Source organism: Aspergillus nidulans, chromosome VIII (assembly GCF_000011425.1).
Source record: "Aspergillus nidulans FGSC A4 chromosome VIII".
NCBI classification, from domain to species: Eukaryota; Fungi; Ascomycota; class Eurotiomycetes; order Eurotiales; family Aspergillaceae; genus Aspergillus; species Aspergillus nidulans.
The window spans coordinates 2,339,051-2,365,960 of record NC_066264.1 but is presented as its reverse complement, the minus strand read 5'-3'; the positions used below and the strand labels follow the sequence as shown (position 1 = coordinate 2,365,960).

General features: G+C 50.2%; 9 protein-coding genes across 9 annotated transcripts, besides 1 other annotated feature; 5 read left to right on the top strand and 4 right to left on the bottom strand.

Moving 5' to 3' along the window:
* Positions 1-26,910: part of a sequence feature (contig 1.13 2696..249512(-1)) that runs on past both edges of the window.
* Positions 507-5,991, top strand: ANIA_00809 (DNA-directed RNA polymerase II core subunit RPO21; the record flags this gene model as incomplete). The annotated part of the gene is made up of 5 exons (XM_653321.1): positions 507-635; positions 709-865; positions 920-990; positions 1,051-5,915; positions 5,976-5,991. 5 exons carry the CDS (start codon positions 507-509, stop codon positions 5,989-5,991), a joined length of 5,238 nt encoding a protein of 1,745 aa, XP_658413.1.
* Positions 6,827-10,699, top strand: ANIA_00810 (ubiquitin ligase complex subunit HRD3; the record flags this gene model as incomplete). Its single annotated transcript, XM_653322.1, has 7 exons — positions 6,827-6,869; positions 6,944-7,057; positions 7,123-9,057; positions 9,115-9,512; positions 9,721-9,783; positions 9,835-10,554; positions 10,607-10,699. 7 exons carry the CDS (start codon positions 6,827-6,829, stop codon positions 10,697-10,699), a joined length of 3,366 nt encoding a protein of 1,121 aa, XP_658414.1.
* On the top strand, positions 11,743-13,443 carry ANIA_00811 (putative MFS allantoate transporter; the record flags this gene model as incomplete). The annotated part of the gene is made up of 4 exons (XM_653323.1): positions 11,743-11,937; positions 11,987-12,017; positions 12,078-12,362; positions 12,392-13,443. The coding sequence occupies 4 exons, from the start codon at positions 11,743-11,745 to the stop codon at positions 13,441-13,443; spliced, it is 1,563 nt and encodes a 520-aa protein (XP_658415.1).
* ANIA_10124 (glycoside hydrolase family 1 protein) lies at positions 14,047-15,750 on the bottom strand (the record flags this gene model as incomplete). The annotated part of the gene is made up of 5 exons (XM_653324.2): positions 14,047-14,185; positions 14,258-14,843; positions 14,897-15,369; positions 15,434-15,625; positions 15,689-15,750. 5 exons carry the CDS (start codon positions 15,748-15,750, stop codon positions 14,047-14,049), a joined length of 1,452 nt encoding a protein of 483 aa, XP_658416.2.
* On the bottom strand, positions 16,421-17,515 carry ANIA_10127 (uncharacterized protein; the record flags this gene model as incomplete). The annotated part of the gene is made up of 1 exon (XM_050613298.1): positions 16,421-17,515. The coding sequence occupies one exon, from the start codon at positions 17,513-17,515 to the stop codon at positions 16,421-16,423; it is 1,095 nt and encodes a 364-aa protein (XP_050469125.1).
* Positions 17,748-20,035, bottom strand: ANIA_00813 (Kelch motif domain protein; the record flags this gene model as incomplete). The annotated part of the gene is made up of 3 exons (XM_653325.1): positions 17,748-19,582; positions 19,659-19,745; positions 19,816-20,035. 3 exons carry the CDS (start codon positions 20,033-20,035, stop codon positions 17,748-17,750), a joined length of 2,142 nt encoding a protein of 713 aa, XP_658417.1.
* On the top strand, positions 20,798-22,654 carry ANIA_00814 (protein cdc20; the record flags this gene model as incomplete). The annotated part of the gene is made up of 1 exon (XM_653326.1): positions 20,798-22,654. The coding sequence occupies one exon, from the start codon at positions 20,798-20,800 to the stop codon at positions 22,652-22,654; it is 1,857 nt and encodes a 618-aa protein (XP_658418.1).
* Positions 22,880-23,781, bottom strand: ANIA_00815 (glutathione S-transferase family protein; the record flags this gene model as incomplete). The annotated part of the gene is made up of 3 exons (XM_653327.1): positions 22,880-22,982; positions 23,048-23,373; positions 23,440-23,781. 3 exons carry the CDS (start codon positions 23,779-23,781, stop codon positions 22,880-22,882), a joined length of 771 nt encoding a protein of 256 aa, XP_658419.1.
* Positions 24,553-26,311, top strand: ANIA_00816 (transcription initiation factor IIA large subunit; the record flags this gene model as incomplete). Its single annotated transcript, XM_653328.1, has 4 exons — positions 24,553-24,570; positions 24,678-24,791; positions 25,131-26,218; positions 26,272-26,311. 4 exons carry the CDS (start codon positions 24,553-24,555, stop codon positions 26,309-26,311), a joined length of 1,260 nt encoding a protein of 419 aa, XP_658420.1.

Here is a 26,910-nt window from a genome sequence, read left to right as displayed (position 1 = left end):
AGGCTCCGCTATCTCTGCAATGTTCTTTAGTTTGATTGGCTGGAACCATGCGACCGCAGTTAGGTGGCGGAGGTTTAGACGGCCCGCGCTAACCAGACTGCGGCTTAGAGAATTCACTCGATCCATCGCCGACATCTTGACAACCTACTGCCTCCCTTTCGTCCCGACTCAACCCCCATCGCAACCCCGACCATCGCGTTTATCGCGATACCCGCTCTGCGAACTCGAGTATCGCCACTGTTGACCGTGGTCGAGTCTGCTTTTCGCCCTTTTCCGAAACCGCGAAGTCGTGGACTGGGTCGCAGGCGCCCTCTGCGTGGCAAGGCTGCCAGAGGCCTTATACGGCCCTCTGCTCGCAACGTATCTCGCCGATCGATAGCTCTCACTTGGGAAATACGGGATAGGCCGCCAGCACTTGTTTCTTCGACCTCTAAAGCCGTCACATTTCCGCTTCCGACTGACTTTCTCTGCCTTGTGTTTCTTTCGTTTACGCGCAGTCTTTCATCATGTCTAACGTCTACTTTCCCTATTCCAAGGCTCCGCTTAGGACCATAGCCGAGATTCAGTTCGGCTTGTTCAGTCCTGAAGAAATCAAGCGGATGAGTGTGGTCCATGTCGAGTATCCAGAGACCATGGTTAGTACTTTGTACTTTGTTTTCAATCTGCAACAAGTTTTGTGGGAAGATCTGACGCGGAAAATCATCATAGGACGATCAAAGACAACGCCCACGTACTAAGGGTCTCAATGATCCGCGTTTGGGGACTATTGACCGACAATGGAACTGTGAAACTTGTGAAGAAGGTCAGAAGGAATGCCCTGGGCATTTCGGACACATCGAGCTTGCGACTCCGGTCTTTCATATCGGTATGTGATTTGGTGCAACTGAAGTTTCATGGATATATCTGACCTTTGACTCAGGATTCTTGACGAAAATCAAGAAGTTGCTTGAGACGGTCTGCCACAACTGTGGAAAGATCAAAGCCAACACGGTTAGTCATCCCTTACGGGATGGCAAATCTATATGGCGACATGTGCTGACATAAAACCAGTCTGATCCGAAGTTCTTAGATGCCCTGCGGATTCGGGACCCGAAGCGCCGGTTTGACCATATCTGGCGACTCTCGAAGGATATTCTGATTTGCGAGGCTGACCCACCACCGGAAGACGACGAGTACGGGAAAGAAAGTTCGAAGCCTGTCAGATTGCACGGCGGATGCGGCAATGCGCAGCCCACTGTTCGAAAGGAAGGGATAACGCTTGTGGGAACGTGGAAGCCATCGAAGAGCATGATGGATGAGATGGACATGCAACAACCCGAGAAGAAGATAATCACTCCGCAAATGGCGCTGAATATCTTCCGCAACATCTCTCACGAGGATGTTCGCATCATGGGCTTGAGTAACGACTATGCGCGTCCCGAGTGGATGATTCTCACCGTCTTGCCGGTTCCACCTCCTCCCGTTCGCCCAAGTGTAGTTGTTGGAGGTAGCACTTCTGGTCAGCGTGGTGAGGACGATTTGACCTATAAACTGGCTGAAATCGTCCGAGCAAACCAAAATGTCCAGCGTTGCGAACAAGAAGGCGCGCCTGAACACGTTGTGCGCGAGTTTGAGTCTTTGCTACAGTACCACATTGCTACTTACATGGACAACGATATCGCTGGTCAGCCAAAGGCTATGCAGAAGTCAAACAGACCTGTCAAAGCGATTCGGAGCCGTCTAAAGGGTAAGGAGGGCCGTTTGCGGCAGAACTTGATGGGGAAGCGTGTAGACTTCTCTGCTCGTACTGTGATTACTGGTGATCCAAATCTGTCGCTCGATGAAGTCGGCGTTCCGAAGAGTATTGCCAGAACACTGACCTACCCTGAAGTTGTTACTCCTTATAACATCGAGAAACTGCAGCAGCTAGTCATGAACGGTCCGAACGAGCATCCTGGGGCACGATACATTGTCCGAGATAATGGCGAGCGCATCGATCTTCGGCATGCAAAGCGTGCAGGCGGGCAACAACTCTTGTACGGCTGGAAAGTTGAGCGTCATCTCATGGATGGGGACGTGATTCTGTTTAACCGACAGCCCTCCCTTCACAAAGAATCTATGATGGGACATCGTGTTCGTGTCATGCCTTATTCAACTTTCAGACTCAATCTTTCTGTAACCAGTCCATACAACGCTGATTTTGACGGTGATGAAATGAACTTGCACGTTCCGCAGAGTGAAGAGTCTCGAGCGGAACTTCAACAACTCGCACTGGTGCCGCAAAACATCGTGTCTCCTCAACGAAATGGACCCCTTATGGGTATTGTGCAGGATACGCTTTGCGGTATCTACAAGATCTGCCGTCGCGATGTCTTCCTGACCAAAGAGCAAGTGATGAACATCATGATGTGGGTTCCTGACTGGGATGGCGTTATTCCACCACCTGCGATTTTCAAGCCCAGACCCAGGTGGACAGGAAAACAGATGATTAGCATGGTATTCCCGTCGGGTCTCAATCTCATGCGCACTGATTCTAAAGGCGCAGCTCCTTCTTCTGAGAAGTACTCTCCTCTCCAGGATGGGAACGTCCTCATTCATGAAGGCCAGTTGATGTATGGGATGCTCAACAAAAAGATCGTTGGTGCGAGTGGAGGTGGTGTCATCCACATCATCTTCAATGAATATGGGGCAGATGCTGCTGTGGCATTCTTTAATGGCGCGCAGGCCATTGTTAACTACTGGCTGCTACACAACGGTTTCAGTATCGGTATTGGTGATACTATCCCCAACGACCAGACTATTCAAGCCATTGAGGAGTGTGTGCGCAAGCGGAAACTGGAAGTTGAGGAGATTACTGCCACTGCGACTCAGAATAAGCTCGAACCCCTTCCCGGTATGAACGTGCGTGAAACATTTGAGAGTAAGGTCTCTGTCGCTCTCAACACGGCGCGTGATGAAGCTGGTACTGCCACCGAGAAGAGTTTGAAGGATTTGAACAATGCTGTCCAAATGTCGCGATCTGGATCTAAGGGTTCTATCATTAACATCTCGCAAATGACTGCTGTCGTCGGTCAGCAAATGGTCGAAGGCAAGCGTATTGCTTTTGGATTTAAATACCGCACTCTTCCTCACTTCACAAAAGACGACTACTCTCCAGAATCCAGGGGCTTTGTGGAAAATTCATACCTTCGTGGCTTGACTCCGACTGAATTTTTCTTCCACGCTATGGCTGGTCGAGAAGGTCTCATCGATACTGCTGTCAAGACTGCTGAAACTGGTTACATCCAGCGTAAGCTAGTTAAGGCTCTTGAAGAAGTTATGGTCAAATATGACGGCACCGTCCGTAACTCTCTGGGAGACATCATTCAGTTCATTTATGGAGAGGACGGTCTCGATGGCGCACATATTGAGCACCAGAAGGTTGATATTCTTACATGTTCCGATGAGAAGTTTAAGGAGCGGTTCCGGATTGACCTCATGGATCCTGCCCTCAGCCTAGGCCCGGATGTACTGGAGCAGGCCAATGAGATTGCTGGAGATGTTGAAGTCCAAAGATACCTGGACCAGGAGTGGGAAGAGTTGTTGAAGGCTCGAGAAGTTGTTCGCCATGTTGCGAAGGGCACGGAAGATTCAATGCCACTTCCTATCAACATTCAGCGGATTCTAGAAATGGCTCGAACCACTTTCAGAATTCGCGAGGGAACGATGAGCGATTTGCATCCAGCGGAGGTTATTCCCCAGGTGCAATCGCTTCTCGATAGGCTTGTGATTGTGCGTGGTGATGATCCCATCTCAAAAGAGGCGCAGGAGAGTGCGACAATGCTATTCAAGGCGCAATTACGCAGTCGCCTTGCGTTCAAGAGACTGGTAACTCAGTATTCTATGAACAAATTGGCCTTCCAACACGTTCTTGGTGCCATTGAATCGCGTTTTGCTAAGGCAGCCGCCGCTCCTGGTGAGATGGTAGGCGTTCTAGCAGCTCAGTCAATTGGTGAACCGGCCACTCAGATGACATTGAACACTTTCCATTTCGCCGGTGTCTCGTCCAAGAACGTTACACTTGGTGTACCCCGTCTGAAGGAAATCTTAAACGTTGCGACAAACATCAAGACTCCCTCTATGACAGTTTACCAAGAGCCTGAGAGGGCCCATGACAAGGAGGGAGCTAAGCAGCTTCGAAGTGCCGTCGAATACACAAACCTACGCTCCATTACAGAGGCCACGGAGATCTACTATGATCCAGACATTCAGACCACGGTTATTGAGAACGATCGCGACATGGTAGAGTCATATTTCATCATTCCGGAGGATGTTAACGACGACTCTTCTCGTCAGTCCAAGTGGCTGCTCCGTATCATATTGAGTCGTGCCAAGCTTCTTGACAAAGGACTCACTGTGCAGGACGTTGCTACTAAGATCAAGCAGGCGTATCCGAGGGATATTGCTGTGATTTTTAGTGATAACAACGCCGACGAGCAGGTCATTCGTATCCGCCAGATCCAGGACTATAAGGAAGATGAGGATGACGATGATATTGAGTACGATGTCACCTTGAAGAAGCTTGAACAACACCTTCTGGACACTCTGAACCTTCGCGGTGTTCCTGGTGTTGAACGTGCTTTCATCAATGAGAAGAAGAAGATCAGAGTACAGGAAGACGGGGCCTTGACGGATGAGCAGTCAGACCCATTGTGCAGAGAGTGGATCCTTGAAACAAGCGGCTCATCCCTCGCTGAGGTTCTGGCAATTCCAGGTGTCGATGCCACTCGGACATACTCAAACCAGTTCATTGAGGTTTTCGAAGTGTTCGGTATTGAAGCTGCGCGGGCAGCCGTCCTTCGCGAGTTTACGGTGGTGTTGTCCTTCGACGGATCCTATGTTAACCATCGTCATTTGGCGCTTTTGGTGGATGTGATGACTATGCGTGGCTATCTGACCCCGGTTACTCGCCATGGAATCAACCGTGCCGATAATGGTGCACTTATGCGCTGCTCCTTTGAAGAGACTGTTGAGATCCTTCTGGAAGCTGCCGCTTTTGGCGAACTTGACGATTGCCGCGGTGTGTCAGAGAACCTGATTCTGGGACAGATGGCTCCTGCGGGCACAGGGGAGTTCGATATTTACCTTGACCAGAATATGCTGAACACTGTCGTATCGAACAACGCTCGTTATGGAGTGATGGGAGCTTTGGGAGCAAAAGATGCGATCATATCTGATGGCGCCGCGACCCAGTATGACACCGGATCTCCTATGCAAGAAAGTGCCTACATTGGAACTCCTGATCCCGACTCGAACTTTTCTCCAATTCGCCAGGCGGGCGCCGAAACCCCCGGTGGGTTCACCGAATACCAGCCTTCTGGTGGCTTTGGTGGATTCAGCCCTGCAGCCACCAGCCCAGCAGGTTACTCGCCCAGCAGCCCCTTCAGTGCCAACCCTACATCGCCTGGCTATTCCCCAACCTCCAGCTACTCCCCCACCTCTCCTGGCATGGGTATCACAAGCCCGCGCTTCATGACATCCCCGGGTTTCTCCCCCGCCAGTCCGTCATTTGCGCCGACATCCCCGGCCTACTCGCCTACATCGCCAGCTTATGGGCAGGCTTCGCCGACGTCGCCATCATACTCTCCAACCTCGCCTGGGTTCTCACCAACGTCGCCGAACTACAGCCCTACATCGCCAAGCTTCAGTCCAACTTCACCTGCATTTAGCCCAACGTCGCCAAGCTATAGTCCGACTAGCCCGGCTATCGGTGGTGCTCGGCATTTATCTCCAACTTCGCCTACTTCTCCGAAGTACACACCTACGTCTCCCGGGTGGTCACCCACGAGCCCCCAGACGTACTCTCCCACGTCACCCAACTTTGCCGGCTCGCCGACTTCGCCCGGTGGACCAACATCCCCTGGTTACAGCCCTACGTCGCCGGCATTCAGCCCCACGTAAGTCAATACCTTCAATACCTCTTGAGATTGTTTGGCTGTACTAATCTTTCCTACCAGCTCTCCTCGCCAGTAAAACTAAAACTTCTGCTAATGGTTTGTTTCTGGCGTTTGATGTATTCTTGTACTATCACTTTTCGCATTCAATTTCCCATGAAACAAGAAAAGATAACATCTTGCATCTTCCCGCGGAATTGGTTGGTTATATGTTCTGCAATTTGGGCATGCTTAGCCTCTTTTCAGCCTCTTCGTTCCTCCCCTTCTCCCTTTCCCTTTTAATGTATGTGATCTATCTCACGTCGTGACCCGAGCCTCCTGTCGATGTTTATTCTTTCCAGCCAGACCCGTGAGATTGCGAACAAATCCTCACGGGATGGCGATGTGTTATGTTGCGTTTCTTTTTCGGACGTCGAATGGCAAGCGATTTTATTTTAGAACCGAGGACCCTTGGGTTATTTTCTCGAGCCGGACGTTTCGAGAAGCGAAGCGATGGTTGCTGTTATTTTTTATTGTTTCTCGGTTTGCATGGAGACGAGACTGTTAGTACCGCGCGCGATGGAGTTCTCTTTTTATCTTGTACACATTCTTAGAGAAGATAGTCCTGGGTTGGAGGGGAGGGAACGAATCACGTTTAAAACAAATTGAAAATGAAAAGACCTGAGACTTTGAATGAGTAGTTTGATCTGGTAATCTAGAAGTATTCCGTAGAACTGCCTGCCAAGAAATCGGCGAAATAAAGCTCCGCAACGCCAGGTGGCCGATAGTGTAAGAGGAGCTCCAGCGCTCACCATGACCCTCGGCTGACGGCAGAGCTTCATCCATATTTCCTTCCATATTTGCCATTGAACTGGTAGTGAAGTGGTCGCCATGCGTTTCACCTTGCCGACACCTATACAGTTTCCCCAAGCAAAATGAAGAACCTGTGGCTATGGCACTTCCTGCCCTTGGTGCTCTGTAAGTCCCCGCAAGTGAGCTAGCTGGCGGAAGATCCATAAAGGCTTCGCTAATACTGACAATTCTCGCTCTAGTGTTTCTCTGTACATTCGCGCTTGATACCCATAATGAATACACCCTTTCAGATGTCACTCGGGGTTCACCACATCCTTCCGGTGATACGTCCAACCCCGACACTCCTCCAAATGGTAGTCCCTCCTCTGGCTGATTGCTGACTGTGTAGCTGCTCCTGCTGACTCACAAATCATCCTAGAGCGCGTCCAATATGCTCTCAGAATCCTACGCGAGGCTAAGATACCCGTTATCCCGTCGGCCGGGAAGCCGTCTGGTTTCATCGGCTACACCTGGTATTATGCGCAAGAAGCTTTCCGGATACTGTTTATGAATGGACCACCATCAAGCAGCGGTGCGCAGAGGAAAATACATCCAAGTATTGCCAGAGCGGTCGACGCCCTTAAGATTGCGGCTGTGGAGGATCACGATCCGGATGCGATGTTTCTGCTAGCAGAAATGAACTTTTACGGCAACTTCTCCCACCCCCAGGATTTCAAGCAGGCATTCCACTGGTACAAGAGTCTGGCTTCGTGGGACGGAAATAGCACCGCTCAGTATATGCTTGGTTTCATGTATGCCACAGGGATTGGTGGTGGAGTTGAACGCGATCAAGCCAAGGCTTTGTTGTACCACACCTTTGCTGCAGAGGCGGGAAATACGAGGTCCGAAATGACTCTTGCCTATCGCCATCACGCTGGTATTGGTACTCCCAGGAATTGTGACGAGGCTACCTACTACTACAAGCAAGTTGCGGATAAGGCTATCGACTACTACCGATCCGGTCCGCCTGGTGGTCACAGTATGGTACGCGAATCATACCGTTGGGCCGACGAAGAAGGCGGCGTATATGGTGAAGGTGCCAGCGCATCCAGCTCCGGACCTAGTGCACTTCGTGATGGTTCAAGTTCGACTGAAGCCAGTTTAGAGGATGTCCTTGAATATCTCGATCTCATGTCCAGGAAAGGGGAGGTAAAGGCGACATTCAGCTTGGGTAAAATGCATTACGAAGGCACAAAGGGCCTCCCCAAGAATTATAAGAAGGCACTGAAGTATTTCAAACAGGTGACTAAACGGTACTGGAATAAGGACAATTCGCTAAACCCAAACCACCCTGCTGGGATTGAGAAACTGGCATCCAAAGCAGCGGGCCACGTAGGCCTAATGTATTTACGCGGCGAAGGCGTGGAGCAAAATTTTGAAACCGCTTATACCTGGTTTAAACTCGGACTGGCCAACGGGGACGCACTCTGCCAACACCAAATCGGGCTCATGTATTTGCATGGCTATGGAGTACAGCAAGACGCTTTCAAAGCCTCTTCTTATTTCAAAGCGGCGGCTGACCAGGATTATCCGGCAGCGGAAACTCGCTTAGGTGCTTTATTCCTGGATCAAGGAGATGTCACTACAGCTACCAAATATTTCGAACTTGCTGCTCGTTGGGGATGGATGGAAGCATTTTATTACCTTGCAGAACTAGCCAACAATGGCGTTGGCCGGCAGAGACATTGCGGACTCGCTGCGTCGTACTATAAAATGGTTGCAGAAAAAGCGGAAGTAATCCACTCCTCCTTCACAGAAGCCAACGCCGCTTACGAGAGTGGTGACAAAGAGCGAGCATTTATCCCGATGCTTATGGCTGCAGAACAAGGGTATGAACATGCCCAGGCGAATGTGGCATTCATTCTCGATGAACAGCGTTCATTGTTACCATTGGAGAGATTTCTACCTGGATTGAGGAAGTCCCAGCCCCCTCTGCTTAAGAACGCCGCTTTGGCTCTTATCCAGTGGACTCGCTCAGCCAAACAGGCAAATGTCGACTCTCTGCTCAAAATGGGCGACTATTACTTAAGTGGCAATGGCGTTGACATTGACACCGAGAAAGCTTCCACATGTTACCACACGGCTGCTGAAGCCCATTTCAGTGCGCAGGCGTATTGGAATTTGGGGTGGATGCACGAAAATGGTATTGCCGTCGAGCAAGATTTTCACATGGCTAAGCGCTATTATGACCTGGCTCTGGAGACGAGCAGCGAGGCTTACTTGCCTGTTAAACTGAGCCTGCTGAAACTGCGAGCACGCAGTGCATGGAACCGGCTCACTAATGGGAAGGTCAATTCCATTCGAGAAGATGACGGTACGAAATATTATTCCCAGATGCTAGTCTGCTGAGAACACAGCTAACACCTCGTAGAACCCAAACCCCGGCGCACCTTCAGTGAGTGGATTGCAGCGTTCATTGAAAATGATGAGGAGGAAGAAGCCAACTATCGTGCACAACTATATAAGCATGGCGAAGAGGATGACGACGATATCTTGTCGGGTAGTGAGCATCACCGTCTTGACGACCATGAGGATGGTTACTATGACGACCTCGAGCTTGATATTGACGAAAGTATTCTGGAGGGCCTCATCATTTTATCGTTAGCTGCGACCCTCATGGTCTTGGTGTATTTGCGACAGCAACGTAATAACCGAGAGAGACCAAACGACGACCAAGCCGCGAACGCAGCAGGACAGGCCAACGCAAATAACCGAGGTTTCTTTCCTCGTCCTGGGGATCCCGAGTTTGCCCAATGGGTGGCTGGGGGAGTTGGTCATTAGCGGTATTTTGCTTAGCTCTGTATATCTGTATGTTATAATATTGAGCTATTTTATGGAATGAATGATCGTATAGCGTCTTTTCGTTCCCTGGGTTCTTAAAACAATTGCATGGCCCTGGACCAGAGCTGAAGACGTCATTGTACCTGTTCTTATCTTATCTTATCTATAAGAGATAAAACATTACTGTAATTCCCAGCTTCGCTTCCGCCATCCACCATCAACCGATTGTGTCCCACCATTCCATCTTCTGATTACCGCGGTATCTAATCCCTAAAAACATGTAATATATTAAAAACAAGAGTTGTTATAGGAAATGACTTCTTCTATTCCCAATGGCAAACGTCGTCGGCTTGACCAGGCGACAACCACTCTCTCCAGACCGTTCAAGTCTCCTCTCCGCAGACCTACTCCTGCAGTGAAAGACGAGGCTGCGTCATCAAAAATTGAGGGAATGGCAGCATCTAGTTCTTTCATAAAGACCATTACACCTGATGGGCAGGATAACAGTACTGCGCTTTCTACTTCCAGCACAACAAATGCACCTCCTACACCACCACCAACCCGCAAAAGAACGTTTCCTGGGCAGCGTCTTACGCCCGCAAGGAAGCCCGTACCCTCAGACCCAGAGATAATGGATCTCCAGAAACGACAACGCGAGCTACAGTCACGCTTGTCGAGCTTGCGGTCCGACCTCGACACTGTTCAGCAAGCCCTGAGGATAGAGTCGTCCAGTAACGACGAGGAATTGGAGGTACTGATTATGAAGTGGAAGAAAGTTAGCCAGGATGCAGCAGAAGAGGTGTTCTCTGGTGCTCAGGAGCGAATTTCGCGCATGGGAGGTGTCAAGGCGTGGCGGGAGCGAACGAATAATAACGATGCTCGGTGGGAGCAGGAGGAGATGGAGACCTGGTTCGGCAATGTGGATGCTGATGCACTTGACATGGATGAGGATGAACTGCAGGCCCGCAAGGCTGAGCTGAGGGAAGAGATGGAGAGGAAGAATGTGAAAGGGTCTAGTGATGATTCTGAGGTTGCTTCTCTCTTCATTCTCTTTATGGTACATGCTAAGCTGAACTCTCCAGGAGTTTACTATGGATATGATGCTCAAGATGCTCAACATTGAGCTTACGACGATCGGCTACGACAAAGCGAATCAGAGGTGGATTACAGGATGAGGGGCTTCGAGTTACGGTACTGATATTCTCACACTTCGATGTGTTGGGGCATGGTGTTTCAACTAGGTGCTTTTTATTCTGACTTCTGATGAAAGGGCAAATATGCAATTGTTGTGTTGTACTAATATAATTCATGCTTATCAGCACATTCAAGCACAAATAACTAAAACAATAATAACTTCCAAACACTGGAGGCCTCTTCAAATGCGTGACAAGAATCATTATGACCTAATGTCCACTATTTGAATAGTTTCATTATTGCTGTGAAGGATACTATCATACCTAAAGGAGGCTACGGATATCATTGCCGGCACAAACATTTAAGTCGAATCTGACACCAGGCAAGTGATCAGGATGCAATTTGGTTTTATCTTCGTCTAAAAGTCATTTAGTAGGAGAATCAGCAAGCACAAACCTCCCAGGATTTCAATGGACTAAGATATGATCTTGCTAAGTAGTCGGAGGAACAGCTTAAGCAGCCAATAATGTGTGAGAGATCTCCCCTTGTTGTGGCTTCAAAAACCTTCAAAAACTCACTTGAATTTCCCAAAGATCATCATATTTCTCTACTATAATTCTCTACTTTTGATAACCATGCAAGGTGCAGCTACTCCGCACTAGGGTCATTTTAACGACGACACTGATGTAAGGCCCGCACAGCTTCCCGATTACTCCAACTGATATGCGCGTCGGATGGCTACTTGAGCTGGCTAATCAGGTCTACTGCAGAATGTTGGAGTACTCAGACCATATCACAAGATAATTGGACAAAGCCACCGACATCCATGATCACCTTATTATCATCCAAGCGCCGCCCCGCAAGAAGAAATCGGCCGCGTTTGACGGCCAAAGATAGTCCATAGATAACATCAGTCCCTGCTATTGACGAGGCTGATAAGGAGACTTGGCCTCGAAGACTATGATAAGGTGATCGACTTAAAAGAAGGTCATACTGGCGGATCCTGTCCGGAGACACTCTTTCTACATTGCACTACTTCCCCAAGCTTGCTGGATCAGAGGCTTGTCACTTATTGCACACAACGATGCATGAAATCAAGGATGTGAAAGTTGAAGCACAAGATCAGCCCGGTATCGAAAAGAACAATGAGTTAGAGTCCGGAATAATACAAGACATTGGAGCGCAGCTCTTTGCGGAAGGTGATCAAATTTCCGCCGAAGAGCTCGAGCGTGAAGGTGTCGAGGTGCGCAAGATTCTTGACAGGCGCGTTATGCCTATTGTAAGTTCTGAACTTCAGCACGGAGAAGATTTGACTGACATGATTCTAGATTTACTTGACATATTGCATTCAATTTTTAGGTGCGCTCGGCATCCACCAACCTAGCTCCTAGAAGGTACTGACTGACATTTGTGATTTAGACAAGCTCTCGCTGAACTATGCGTCTGCATATACGTTAATACCCGATCTAGGCTTGGAAGGCCAGAGGTACTCATGGGTTGCTGCAATCTACAACTTCGGTTACCTCGCCTTTGCCCTACCTTCAAATCTTCTTCTTCAGCGGCTGCCGCTTGCAAAATACATGGGAGTTTCGCTTCTGGTCTGGGCTGGGTTGGTAATAGCGCACGTTGGCGCAAAGAACTATGCCGGGATGCTGATATTGAGATTTATTCTGGGAATGGCAGAAGCATGCGTAAGCCCTTGCAGTACGTTACATACCTACTTCCCAAAACAGACAAGATCTTGCTAACGGGAGCAGTGATGAGCTTTACATCCATGTTCTACAAGCGATCCGAGCAGCCGCTACGCATGGCCATCTGGCTCTCTGCAAATGGGACAGCAACAATGGTTGGAGCGCTACTCGGCTTTGGTCTGGGCCATGTGCACAACACATCTCTTGAAAGCTGGAAGCTTATCTTCCTCGTCATCGGCCTCCTGAACCTTGTCACAGGGGTGCTTTTCCTCTGGCTCATCCCCGACTCTCCCAGCTCCGCCAAGTTCCTCACCCACAGACAGCGCATCGTCGCAGTTCAGCGCGTCTCCGAAAACATGATTGGCATTAAAACGAAGCAGTTCAAGTTCGGCCAAACCCTGGAGCTCGTATATGACATCAAGGTGCTCTGCATCCTAGGCATGGGAATATCCTGCGGCGTCATCAATGGTGGCGTCTCCAACTTCGCTTCCTCTCTGATCAAGGGCTACGGCTTCTCCGGCATTTACGCTACCCTCCTACAACTCCCCACAGGGGCAATCGAAGCCGTCGTCGTTCCCATATGCGGTCTCGTCTCCACATATGTCCGCGACTCACGCTGCATTGTGCTGGCTATCGTCTCCCTCATCCCCTTCGGCGGACTCCTAGGCATCCGCTTTACAGATCTCTCTCACCGCTGGACCCTCGTCGGCTGCACTTGGCTGCAATACATCATTGGTGCCCCCGTTATTATCTCCTGGAATCTCCTCTCCACTAACATAGCCGGACACACGAAGCGCTCTATTGCCAACGGCCTCTGGTTCACGCTATACGCGAGCGGGAACGTTGCGGGGTCGAACATTTTCTTTGCAAACGAAGCTCCCCGATATTTCTCCGCTTTGACCGGGTTGCTGATCTGTTACGCGGGTATGATTTTGCTCGCTGGTGTTGCGTACGCCGTTATGAAGATCGAGAATGTAAGGCGGGACCGGAAGATGACTGCTGAGGAGAGCATCATGAGGCAGGATAGGGCCGTTTTGGATGGGTTCAAGGATATGACGGATATGGAATCAAAGGATTTTCGTTATGCGCTTTAAGATGGCTCTCAGCGGTTTCATTCAGATTTTCACAATCAATTCCTATGCGATTCATTTTTTGAATACTTAAGACATAGATTTTTATGCGAACTTCAGCTTGAAGGGAAATGAACGGTTCATAGAGCCAAGCTTTATTGTCAAAAGCTGATCAATAGCTGATCAATATGTACGGAAACTCCTTACCAAGAGCATCCCAGGCCGACTGGTAAATGTCTATACCTGGTTCACTAACAATAGATTGGGCCGAAGATGTATGTTGAGATCTAAAGTCGCAGGCGGAGCAACCTAGATGGCGAGAGATCACTGCGGTATCCATAAGCTCTGTTTTTCTAACCAGGAAGGCGCGATGAAGGTTAATTCAAAATGAGAAAGAGCGACGTTCACCTGAATCGTCTAGTGAAGGTGCAATGCATTTTTATCTGCCTGCGCTCCTGCGCTGCTTTTGCTAGACGGACAGTTGGCTTATGAAATCGCACTGCCCTGCTGCTGTCGAGTAATATACGCGTATAGTAAAGCCAAAGAAACATTCATTCAATCATATATAACTAACCAATAACCAATCTAGAGTGACTATATTAACAAAGAGAGACACAAGCGACAATCTCACTCATTCTGGATATACTTCGCAAAGATCTCTGACATGGCCTTCGCGCTTGCCTTGGGATATCTCTTCTGGTTATTTTCGTAGTCGACGTACGTGACGCCGAAGCGGGTCTCGTAACCTTCGGCCCATTCAAAGTTGCTAGATAGCAGGGAGTCAGCATTTTTCGATAGTTCAACGAAATGAATGTCGGTGGCGAGGCCAGGAACTCACTCCATCAAGCTCCAAGCCATGTAAGCCCTAACATTAACATTGTCGTAGGTGTACGCCTCAGCCATAGCATGAATATAGTCCTCAAAGTACTTTACGCGGAAATCGTCCTTCAGCAGCTGCTCAAGCGGCAAGTCGTTCTCACCCTTCAGACTGGTCCCGTTCTCGGTGACGTATATCTTAGGGCGGTTATAGCGGTCGCTGAGCCACTTAAGGAGCTTGCGGAAACCTGTCGGGGATGGTCGAAGCCAGGGCGATTGTGTCTCGGGGCCGACCCATTCGCCAGCCTTGTTCTGGAGCAGGAGCTCCAAGTTACCTGCGACGTCTGTGGGGTCCGGCTCGCTGGTTTTGGCGCGAATAAAGTTGGCGCAGTAGTGGTTCATGCCGTAGAAGTCGTTACTACCCTTGACCAACGCGACTTCTTCCGGGGTCCATTCCGGGAGACGGTTGCCAAGTTGCTTTATCATGCTTTCTGGGTAGCGGCCGAAGTAAATAGGGTCGGCGAACCAGGAGATAGCGAATTCGATCTTGCGGGGAGCGGCTTCGACGTCCGCGGGGTTTTCAGGGTCCCAGGGTTCAGCCCAGTCGCCTATTCTCCGTTAACTTGAGGCTATTATTATGGAAAAGAGGCGTAAGACGCACCATTGAGAGTTATACCAATCTCACCACCGTCACGAGCCTTGAATTCTTCGCGGTAGATCTTTACGGCGGTGCCGTGGGCAACAAGGATGTTGTGACCTACAATCCAGGGCTCTGTGGAGCCATCACCTTCGGGGTTCTTGCTTCGATCACTGGTCCTGCCAGGGGCGAATTGGCCGACATTATAGCCGAGGACACTGCTGCACCATGGCTCGTTGAAAGTAATCCAGTATTTCACCTTCGGGCTCAGTGCATTGAAAATGATACGGGCATAGTTGGCATAGTCGGCGACAAACTCCTCCTTGTTTAGCAAACCACCATAGCGTTTGTCCAGCTCTTCCGGGAGATCCCAATGGAACAATGTCACAAGCGGTGTAATCCCAGCAGCTAGCAGGTCGTCCACGAATTTGACGTAGAACTGCAGGCCTTTCTCGTTAATAGGGTCATTTCGGCCTCCAAGTGGAATGACGCGGGACCTAGACACGAACCGGATAAGATCAGCATCCCAATATCTGATGTCATATCGAAAAGTAAACTGACCAAGAGATAGAGAAGCGATAGGCCTTAGCTTGACACTGCTTCAACAGATCGATATCTTCGTGGGTACGATGGTAAGAGTCGCACGCCACGTCGCCATTGGCTCCGCCAGCAATTTTTCCTGGTTTCTTGCAGAAAGTGTCCCAGATGGAAGGCCCGCGGCCATCTTCATCGACCGCGCCTTCAATCTGATAACTGTGTCGGAAATAAGATCTCACGTAAGCCAATCAACGGGATTTATGACGTCAGAAAGCTTACCTTGCAGTTGCGAATCCCCAAAGGAAATCCGAAGGAAGAACGGGGGAGTCTACAGAGCCCATGGTATGTGTTATGAGAGGGGGACGGAAACTCGAGGCTGGTCGTGAGGACGAAGAACAACGGTGGAAATGGCACCAGATATGTGCACCAAGAGAGATACCGAGCCATGGAATTCGAGTTATGTAAATGTTTTAAATCCTCACCGCTGCAGTTGGTTTCCACGTCGGTCAAGGAGCCCTCCGCGAGCGTTGAGGTGCGTGTCCGTATTCGAAGACGGCGGAGCGCCCGGGCTGGATCAGGCGGCGGCAGTGAAAACCATTGGAACCGCTGAGCGTTGAAGCAGAGTGCATGGCAAGACGAGTTCCTGGTCCAACCAGATCGAGACTATTTTGTTCCTGGCGCACAAACAGAGCCCCAGGTAAACGACCGTGGCGGCTGTACGGGCCGTTCGCCGTGCCCGAAAGGGAAAGGTCACGGTTGCCCTAAGACAAGCACGAAAACGGAAACTCATGCCATTGCGCCTTGGCTATTTAGAAAAAGTACATACAGTTGCGCCCACTACACCTATAGAATCTCGCTCCGAAACTCCGCCTAAGGCTCAAACAATCCCTTCGCAATGCAGGACAAAAAAGTGGATACTCTGGTATACCCCGGTAAGAATGTTAGTCCGGTGGGCCTTACAAGGATATGACTCCTTTGGATTCTGCCGTTCGTATTAATGCTAATATCTTACTAATATTTTGTATGGCCACCCTCTGCCTCGATTACTGCCTGACATCTGGCTTGCATAGACCCAATAAGGCCTTTCAAAAAGTCTGTAGGGACTGCATCCCATGAAGCTCGTACAATTTCTCGTAGGGCATCATAAGATAGCTGGCGGTCATCTGGATATCTCTCTTGGATCCAGTCTTTCATCCAGTTCCATACCATCTCAATAGGGTTCAGATCAGGGGAGAAGGCAGGCCAACTAATAGGATAGATACTACGCTCATGAAGCTCTGCTATAGTATCTTTGCTGGCATGGCCAGGTGCTCCATCATGCATAAGACAAAGATAGTTACCTTGCTGTCGGTTCAGGCGAAGATAGCCGTCAATAATAGGCACAATTCGCTCACAGTAACTCTCTACATTGATAGAGCCCCATTCTTTCTCCCAGAAAAGGCAAGGGCCTTTAGTATCTCCATAAAATGATCCCCAAAACATCCAACCACGCTTTTTGGGGGTAGACAAACGAATACAGGTCTCATCTAGCTCTTCTCCTGCTCTTCTGGTAACCCAGATTCTGGTATGGAAGCCTGGAGTAACCCAAGTCTCATCAGACCAAAGTATTCGATTCCATTGCTCAATTGTCCAATTCACATGCTCAAGGGCCCAGGCAAGACGTACACGCTTTGTATCGTCCGATAAAGGTGGCTTTCGAAGAGCTTTGCATCGGGAATAGCCTCGTTTTTTAAGTGCTCGAGCAAGTGCAGTTTCTCCGCAGGGAAGATTTAGTTCTTCAATAACTCGTTTATAAGATAGTCGGCGCGTACGTTGTGATGAAGAGATAAAGGTAATGATATTGTCCATATCCTCTTCTGATAGCTTCGGGCGCTGACCAGGAGGCTTTCGAGGAGTAGATTGCTCATTCTGGCAGGTATATTGCACCTGACGATAGGTAAATCCAAGCTGAGAAGAGATCTGTTGATAGGTAAAACCAGCATCTCGTAGAGTCAAAATGCGAATCCGATCATCGCGACTTAGCCATCTAGAACTTTGGCTCCTTTCAGATATCTCAGTCACCTCCAAAGGCGCCTCTGGAGGGGTGCTAGGTCTGGGGATAGCCATATTAGCAATGCTCACCACCATGGATCTCAGGAGGATGGCGATATTGGAGGTTTTACTAGCTTCAAAACTAGGCTGAATTAAGAAAGCGGTGCTTTGAAGGCCTCACCGCTTCAGAGGAGTCATATCCTTGTAAGGCCCACCGGACTAACATTCTTACCGGGGTATACCAGAGTACAAGGAAAAGACACGAAACAACCAACAAAAATAGCATCCCGTATGCCAAGGAGCCGCTTCATATATCCTCCACGCCGTCCATCTCATCTGCATCAGCCTCATCCCCGTCCAGTGTAACGCCATTGAGGGTTAGTTGCGACGACCGTTTCAGTTCACGGCCACTGCCAAGTCCATCATCTGCTCCCAATGTTCCAACAAGCTCCAGCTCTGGCCCTGCGACTATGCGACCCTCCATATCAACAACCTCGCATAGATCGATTATGCTCTCCCTGCTGAGAGATCTGAAACCGTCGGTCCGGACGACGCGTCCCCAGTGGTTGAGGCAGAACTGAGCGGCTCGCCTCATCAGCCATTCTTCATTCGTACGCCCTGCCCGGTCCCATATGATTGCGGCATTTTCCACGTCTAACTCGCGCCCTAAGCGGCTGACGCAGAGGAGACGTAAGCGAGGTAGATCATAAAGATTGGCCATTACAAGCATCCCCGCAACATCAATGATATCTGCGCAGTACTCCGGATGACCGGCGATGCTGTCTGTGTATAGATAGTAGAGGAACGCACGGACAACCGAGTAGGGTTCAGGAATATGCATCCGATTCGTATGATACTCAACCATCTGTGCGGAATATAGCCGCTTGAAATGCGGCCACCTCAACTGCAGAATAAGTTTGTGCACGTGGATCGGAGGAGACGTGGCTGCATTCTCGGGGAGGAAAGTTGAGGTGGACCTCTCCGAAAATCCGTCTTCAGCATTACTATCAGTGTAGATGTGATCATCTGAGTTGGCGGTTATCGTAAAATCTGCCCCGCTGCCTGACTCAGGTGGTCTATCAAAGGCAGTTGATAGGTCTGCCCCTAAGCCAGAGAGGGGACCTACTTGTGCTCGCCCAAGAACCGCCGCTTTCCTAGGGTCGGGTGACAGGGCCGACATCTCATTTCCTAGCAAACCGTACCTTTCTAAATCAATCGACAGAACTTGAGACATGTGATTCTCATCGCCGCTGCCAGGGGTGTTGCCGGGATCTAGGCTGCATCCGAGCAACCACGCCTTCGTGCCACTCGTATCCACTGTGAGGTAATGCCATCGATAACCGGGTCTGAAAATCTCCTGCCCGTCCACCAGTTTCTGCCATCGCGCAGAATCAAGTTCCAAGGAAGATAGATTGCAGTCACGGATTGGTGTGGTTTCAGACGGAGTGATGAGGTCCAGTAAGACACCGGATGCGAACGCCTGGAAGTGAGTTCCGGAGAACAGTGATGGCACATTGGGACCTGATTTGAATTGAAGACAAGAGATGGAGCCTGGGGCGATGGATTTTCTCCGGCTAGCATTGCGAACCTGCACACTTGCAGAATTCGCAGCGTAGCTCCCGGACCGGCCGGGAAGCTGTTGACCCATGTTACTGTAGATATTATTATCTAAACTGTGAGCTGCGCTGCCAATCCTCGCGGGGGTGTCCATGGTACCTTGATGGTCTGGCGTCCCCGAAGCTGGAATAGCCTGCAAATCTAACCACCAGATATCTGTGGTCTTTTCCATATCTGGGTCAAGTCCACCAAAAGTCCAGAGGCGGCCGCCCCAAACCCAGGCTAAGTGGTCGAAGCGAGCAGTGAATTTCCAGGGTCGAGACCATGTCCAAGTTTTAAGATCCAGGTAGAACATGTCGTCAAGAATGCCGCTGGATTCCGAGCCTCCTAGAATGAACAATTTGTCCTCATGGATAACGGCGGCATGGCGAGCTCTTCCCCGAGGGACCTGCCCGCGAACTTCAGGTTGCGTCCAAGTGGAAGTAGGAACGTCGAAGATGATCACGTCCGATAAGTATTCACCATGCTCATTTTCCCCGCCAAAAACGATTAATTTGTTATCTTGATAGAGATTTGCCGTGTGGCCTATAAGATATGGTTAGTCCATCAAGTACTGGAGTTCCCGCCTTAAAAGACCATTGAGTCTGCGGAATGGACGTACCCATGCGAACACCCGGAATATCGCCATAGTTGTCCACTAGATCCCAACGAAGAGTTTTCAAATTCAACCGTAGGACATGATTGTAAACTGTGAATTGCCCAAAGTTAGCTCATATCTCAAAATCTGACTAGCAAAAGCAAGTCCACGGCTTATGAACCTTCATCTGTATACTGGTCAAACCCGCCAAAGGCGTAGATCTGATCGTTGCCGCAATAGGTTACTGAGGCATTAACCAGGCATGCGGGAACATGGCCCTGAACATTGTGGATGCTGGGTCGTGATTCTGCACTGCCTCGAGAACGACTCTTCGAGCACGGGGGCATCAGAACTGCGCTCTGGGGTAGCGATGACTGCGGAGCGGGGGTAGAGGTGGCCATCGGATGTCTATGCGGCAGCGGGCGATGGGGAGAGAAGTGGGTCTGGTGGAATTCAGGCCGATACGGGCCTAAAGATGCCGCGATGCAGGCGAGCTGTATGTACAGGAGTTCAGGTAATCGACTAGCGGCTCAGTGTAGTCATTCATGAGGGTTGTCAAAACCTTAGTCTTGAAGCTGGAGTTGATAGCGGGCAGATGGGTCCCATGCATCACTGGCCACGAGGAAGTGACGTAGAAGGTATGGGGCGAGACGGTGTTCTATGTACACAAAAGTAGAAGACTGGGCTAAATAGCGAAGTAGGAATAGGACTCCATCCGGTCAATCTCCCAAGTTTCGACCTGCAGAAGTATTAGGAGGTCAAGAGCGAGGGGCTGGTTGAAGGTTGGCTCGGAGCAAAGAGCGCCAAGACAATCGGGAAGAGCCGCACCCGCCACCTATCACGTGATATATTTCTGTTTCCCTGCCAACGTTTGTTTACTCCTAGTCACCCACTTCAGGGACTATACTGGTATATATTCTCTGTTCTCGACCCTCAGCTCTCTTCTCTTCTACACTACCTTTCCTCCTTACCTCACTGCTATCTGCTTACTCTGCATTCCATATAAGCTCAGTCGGTTTTCTTTGCATTGCATATTGCCGCATCTTAGCTGGCTCGTTTCTTTGGTTACCGTCCTCCGCATGGTTGGATTGAGGACAATCTGAAGCTCGAAAAGACTTTACGTTTCGCTGTTCAAAAACTTTCTGTAGCACAATATTCTCAGCATGGCTACTCCTCTGGTATCTACACCAGTGAAGACCCATCATGGGCTCTTCTCGACCAAGATGGCTGGCGGCCGCATGCCCCTCACACCAAGTCCCGGCGGACGGAGGGACAGTATCGCCTCCAACAACTCCTCACCTTTCACTCCTCCGCGTCTTGAATCTGAATCAACAAAAGAGCAAGCTCGATCTGTCTACGGCGGAAACCTTTCCTCATACTTTGCGAAATCCGTTTCCCGCTCGTCTCGGGCCTACCGTGAATCCCCCAAGTCCAACATTGCCCGTGTCCGCAAGTCTCCCAAGCATCTTGAGCTGGGTGTCTCGGAATGGTCCCTGACCGGTACGGGCCCTTCGTCCAACCAGACACCTCCAAAGGAACGTCTACGCAAGGAGGTTCCTAGCCGCGCCCGGGCGGGTAAAACGACCGTCCGTATTTCCCATAACGCTGGAGATAGGTTTATCCCAAATCGCAGCGCAAGTGAGGGTTTAGTGACCGCCGGCGCGGCTAAGCCTGAGGAGACCCAGAGGCCCAAGACCAGCAGCGGTGATAAAGGGTCTAGCGTACTCGCGAGTGCTGCGAGTGCGTTTGATATCGGTGGTCGCGGAACGGACGAAGATCTTACTGCAGCTTTGGAGAATCTCGGATTAGATGATGACGACAACTCTTCCTCTTATTCAAAGCCAGCCCCAGACGCCGTTGCCTACGAGTCATCATTGGCCAATGCCTGTGGAGTCAACTTAAACACTCGTATCCTCGCCTTCAAGCCGCCGCCTCCTGAGTCATCGAAGCCGATTGATCTGCGTGCTCAGTACAACCGTCCCCTCAAGTCCACCAAGTCTAACTCGGCTCAGTTCCGCCGAAGAGTCCAGACCGCTCCAGAACGTGTTTTGGACGCTCCTGGCCTTCTTGACGACTACTACCTCAATCTCTTGGATTGGAGCTCTGGAAACCAAGTTGCTATCGGCCTAGAGCGAAATGTCTACGTCTGGTCTGCTGATTCTGGGTCCGTTAGCTGCTTGTTAGAGACTTCTCCCGATACATACATCAGTAGTGTCAAGTGGAGTGGGGACGGCGCCTACGTTGGCGTTGGCCTCGGTACAGGTGAAGTCCAAATCTGGGATGTCGAAGAGGGCACCAAGCTTCGCAGTATGTTCGGACATGAATCAAGGGTTGGCGTAATGGGCTGGTCCAAACACACCTTATCAACTGGTGCTCGCAGCGGTCTTGTTTTCAACCACGATGTTCGCATTGCTCAGCACAAGGTCGCCGAGCTGGTCTCGCACACATCCGAAGTCTGCGGTCTGGAGTGGAGGTCGGATGGTGCTCAGCTTGCCACAGGCGGCAACGACAACTTGGTCAACATCTGGGATGCTCGATCATTGAGTGCCCCCAAGTTCACTAAGACAAACCACCGCGCGGCGGTCAAGGCTCTTAGCTGGTGTCCCTGGCAACTCAACCTCCTCGCCACGGGTGGTGGTTCCTACGACCGCCACATCCACTTTTGGAACACCACCACTGGTGCTCGCACCAACAGCATCGACACTGGCTCTCAGGTTACCAGTCTCCGGTGGAGCAACCACTATCGCGAGATTGTCAGCTCAAGCGGCTTCCCCGATAACTCCCTCAGCATCTGGAGCTACCCGACTCTAGTCCGCAACATTGAGATCCCCGCTCACGAAACCCGTGTTCTCCACAGCTGCCTTAGCCCCGATGGCCAGCTTCTAGCTACTGCAGCGGCCGATGAGAGCTTGAAATTCTGGAAGGTGTTCGAGCGCAAACCCGGGACCAGCGCCTCCGCCTCTCGCGAGGGCGGCGTTGGAAGTAAAGCGCAGATGACCAAGTCGATGACTATTCGGTAATATGGCTTATCTTCTTCAATTGTATAGGTATCTGGCATGCCTTAATAATTCTCTATCTTTGGGTTTTCTGCGGCATGGAGTTTGGTGTCCAGAGGCGTTGTATTTAGGTTGACGTATATTGCATTCTAGAATTCCTAATTCACCTCACATCATCGATTGCTCTTGTTTCCTTCTACTGTAGACACTGGAAATCAATCCGCGAGGCAGCTCTGCAATCTACTCAATCTACTCAACCCACTCATAATCCGGAAAATAGGTGTCATGGATCCTCCTGGCATACTCCCTCGTCACAGGCAGTCCCATTACCAACTCCTTCGTCTTTGGTCCACTAAAACATCAAGTCAGTCAATGGCAATCAACTCTTCCATCTGGCTAAGAACAACTGCAACATACGCTTCGCATATTAGAGCCGAAACCACAAACCCAAATACTGTCGCGTCAGCCTCAGTGGGTGTTTCACCACCTAGCACCCAGAACGGACCAGCACGGTCCTGCGCCTTCACCTTGGACGCGACGAGTAAGTCATTCACGGCTCCCCAAGCTTCCTCGCGGAATTTCTCGATTTCGTCTGCCGAGTAGCGCCCCGTTCCTTGGCCATGTAAAGTCTGCACGGTTGAGCGGTATATGAGCAGACCAACGAATACTCTAATCAGGTAGGGGATAGCGCTGAGAACGTGGTCGCGCATGGTGTAGTAGTTTTCTGTCCATCTTTCGCGGGTCTATTGGGAAATCATTAACCAGTCACCTGCATCCCGTAGCATATGGTTGGTGAGGGCCAGGCATACATTATAGAAATACAGCTTATCCTCCAGTAAAGCACGAGTGGCTAGATCGTGTGCTCGATCTGAACGCCATAAGCCAGCGTTTAAATCTTGGAGAATCCCTCGCTCGATCAGATGCTTGATGATGAGGGTTGAATCGCCAATGCTAGCAGGAGTGCTGCCATCATCGCCATCGGTGATTTCGATATAGGGGATTTTGCCTTTCGGTGCTGTTTTGACAGACCCTGAGGCTGTTTTATATGGGACCCCGGCGAAACGTAGCCTGGCTTCGAGTTTGACTACGAAGGGGGACCAGACGTAGCGGTTTGGATCGAGCCAGCCGCGGTAGAGAGTGAGGTTCAACATATTTGGGACTGAGGATTACACCAGAGATCTATGATACGGGAATTTACTATAGTTAAAGGTATTTATAGGCAAATGGGAATGGTTGTCGGAAAACCGCCGGACGCGCCATTTTTGGCCCCCAGTAAGCCACAATTCAAATTGAAACAAGACAAATAACTTACTTTGGAGAAGAATTTAGTTAGCTTGGTTTCTAGATAGTTTTTCAGTAAAGTTCTGAGTGAGCTCATTGAGGTAAAAGATAAGAGGTTCTAATAGCTTCGATATGCGCTCGACACAAAGCGATTTGACTGAAGGTGGGCGTCGAGTATTTATAAGAAAGTGGCGCTAAATGCTGAGTCATCTGACTGAGGGAGACGCGGATTTCGCCCGGCAACGACGACCTCGCCTTACCAACACCTCGCCCTATTATCGTCCCTTTCCTTTGCTTCCTGCCACCGGATTACCCTTTAGGTATTATATATCTTGTGAGAGTCACCTTGCTCTGCCGGGGTTGTCACTATCTACGAAAGAGAGCTAGTCCTGGGAGATAAGATATAGTGATCGTTTGGGAGTCGGCCGCCGCAATCTCGCAAGCCCGTATCGTCGACCGCTGCGACGAGGAGCTATTTTGGCAATAAATCGAGCAACAACCATCTCATAAGTTTCTAAGCTTGCATTTGGCCTTCTTTTACCCTTTCGTTAGAGAGTGAGCGAAGAAAACAATTTACAGACCTTCCTGCTGTCCCTTGACCCGACAATAAGCAGCCATAACTCCCCCTTGGAGGAGTCATCATGTCGAACCAACTGGTGGTGAGTGCCATCTTAACACGGCCTGACCTTACCTCAGCACGAGGGATCGAACGCATTTTGTTGAGATCTCTCCGTTCATGCTGTTGCAAAGATGTGTGCTAAACCAGGGCATCTCGCAGGGCACGGTATTCGAGCGTGTCATCCAAGAGGTGTGCGATGCATCGCAGGTGGATTTCGAGGAAAGCGGCGTCGACCAGCAGACCCTTTCAGATTTGAGGAAGGTAAATAACTCTCTTTTCTTTTTTCTTTCCTGTTCAAATCGATGAATATCCCCTGATGGGGCCAGATCTGGGCGAAAGCGGGGAGAGGCCGAGAGGTGCGGGAGGCGGTGTTGGTGCTGGGGAAGCGCCTGCTTATGAACCTCTTTTTATACGCGCCTCAGGCCGCCAAGCCGCCTTTCTCAGCGCGTCTGCTTCCCCTCCGTCCCAACTACTAATCTGGCGTCTCCCCCGTTCTTGACACAGATTCTCCTGCACCATCGTCGTCACTCCTGATATTCGCTTTGCTTTCATTGCTTTTTTAAATCGTCGCATCTTCTGTGGTGGCTAATATCCTAGCAGAGCTGGCAGAAGAAACTCTCCTCTCTCGGCGTCGCCCATTTCCCATGGGATCCTGCTCCCCCACAAGCACCAGCTCAAACCCAGAACCAACAGGTACTTCCGCCTACTGCGACGGTCCCTTCGAACGCTCCTCGCCCTCCTCAAGCCTCCGTGCATCAGCAGCAACACCTTCCACCGCAACAGTCACATACTCAGCACCCACAACTACAAAATCCGCAACATGTTTCGCACCCACAGTCTATGCCTCCCAACGGTCCGCCCCTTCAAGCTCAAACTCCAGTCGGGCCTAACGGCGGCCACCCTATGGGACACTCTCCACAAATCAAGACAGAACCAGGTGTTAATGGCCATCCTGCGTTACCCCCCATGAGTCATATGATGGCCGTCCCGCCGAATGCGCAGTCAGCGCGCGAACGCGCAACCAACCTGATTCAGCAGAGGTATGGCGCAGCGGCCGCCAGCTCAGTTAGCCAGATGCAAGCACAATCACAATCACCTATGGGATTACCGCGCCCTTCTAGCATGCAGCATATGCAACAGATGCAACAAATGCAGCAGATGCAACAGATGCCGAATGGTCAAAATCCTCAAATCAAGCAAGAGACAGGCTACCACCCTGTATCACACCCGTCTGTAAGCAATGCCCAAACCGACGGTACCGCTAGCGATGCATTATCAGAATGGAAGGCAGAAGTCACGCGGAGACGTGAGGCTGCTCAGGACGGAGAGGGCGACAGAGCGCTTCGAAACCACCTCAAGCAACAAATGCTCCGGCTTGAAGGAGGCGGTCTGATGGTTCCTCTGGATGAGCGCGAATCCCAGCCGAAGGCTCCGCGTTTCGCCTCTGCTGATTCGTCTGGGTCCAAAGCTCAGTTTGACGGCCCAGGGGGCGATGACACAAAGGAAGAAGACGATGAGGACGCTATTAATTCTGACCTTGATGACCCTGACGACCTGGTTGCTCAAGATGACGAGGATGATGACGCCGTCGGACAAGTCATGCTTTGCACATACGACAAGGTCCAACGAGTCAAGAACAAGTGGAAATGCACTTTGAAGGATGGAATTCTGACCACAGGAGGTAAAGAGTACGTTTAAACACTTCTACCTATTGGACTGAACATCCATTAACTTTCTCCAGATACGTCTTCCACAAAGGTCAGGGCGAGTTTGAATGGTAGATGTTATGCCCTTCTTCAAGCCACGGTTTCCCCAAATTTTCTACCTTTTTCATTCCTCATTCTCCTTCCCATACCCTTCTGGACTTGTAAATCTCCTATCAGTTTGTTTGCCGCTTCTTCCTTTGAAGCCAAAAGCAACCGGTCATATACTCAGCAGTAACCTAAACGATCGAAGCAATTATTGGGCGTCGCTTCGCTCAGTGAATCTTGCTTTACCTTTTTACGAAAATGAAACGAAACATCAACCCCAGATATCCACAGCAAACCAAATGTTCCCATCTTGGTCGTTCGCCTTTATTTCTTACTGGTTCGTTATCTTGCCGACCGGAGGCAGCCATGTTTTCTCCTGATTGGTTTGGTGAATGGCGCTTGTGCAGGCGGACGGTGGTTCTCTTCCCATGGCTTGTGTACTAGAAATATCTACCAACTAAACTAAACAATTCAATGTCTATGGGCAAGGTTTGCGTATCGTTACTGTATGTACAAGCTACGCTGGGCGGCGGAAATTATTGGAAACTAGGTCCTACCAAGTCATGCAGTGCACTGTCTCAAACACCATAATCCGTAGTCCGTATTCTGGTACGAGCAAAGTCTTTTGG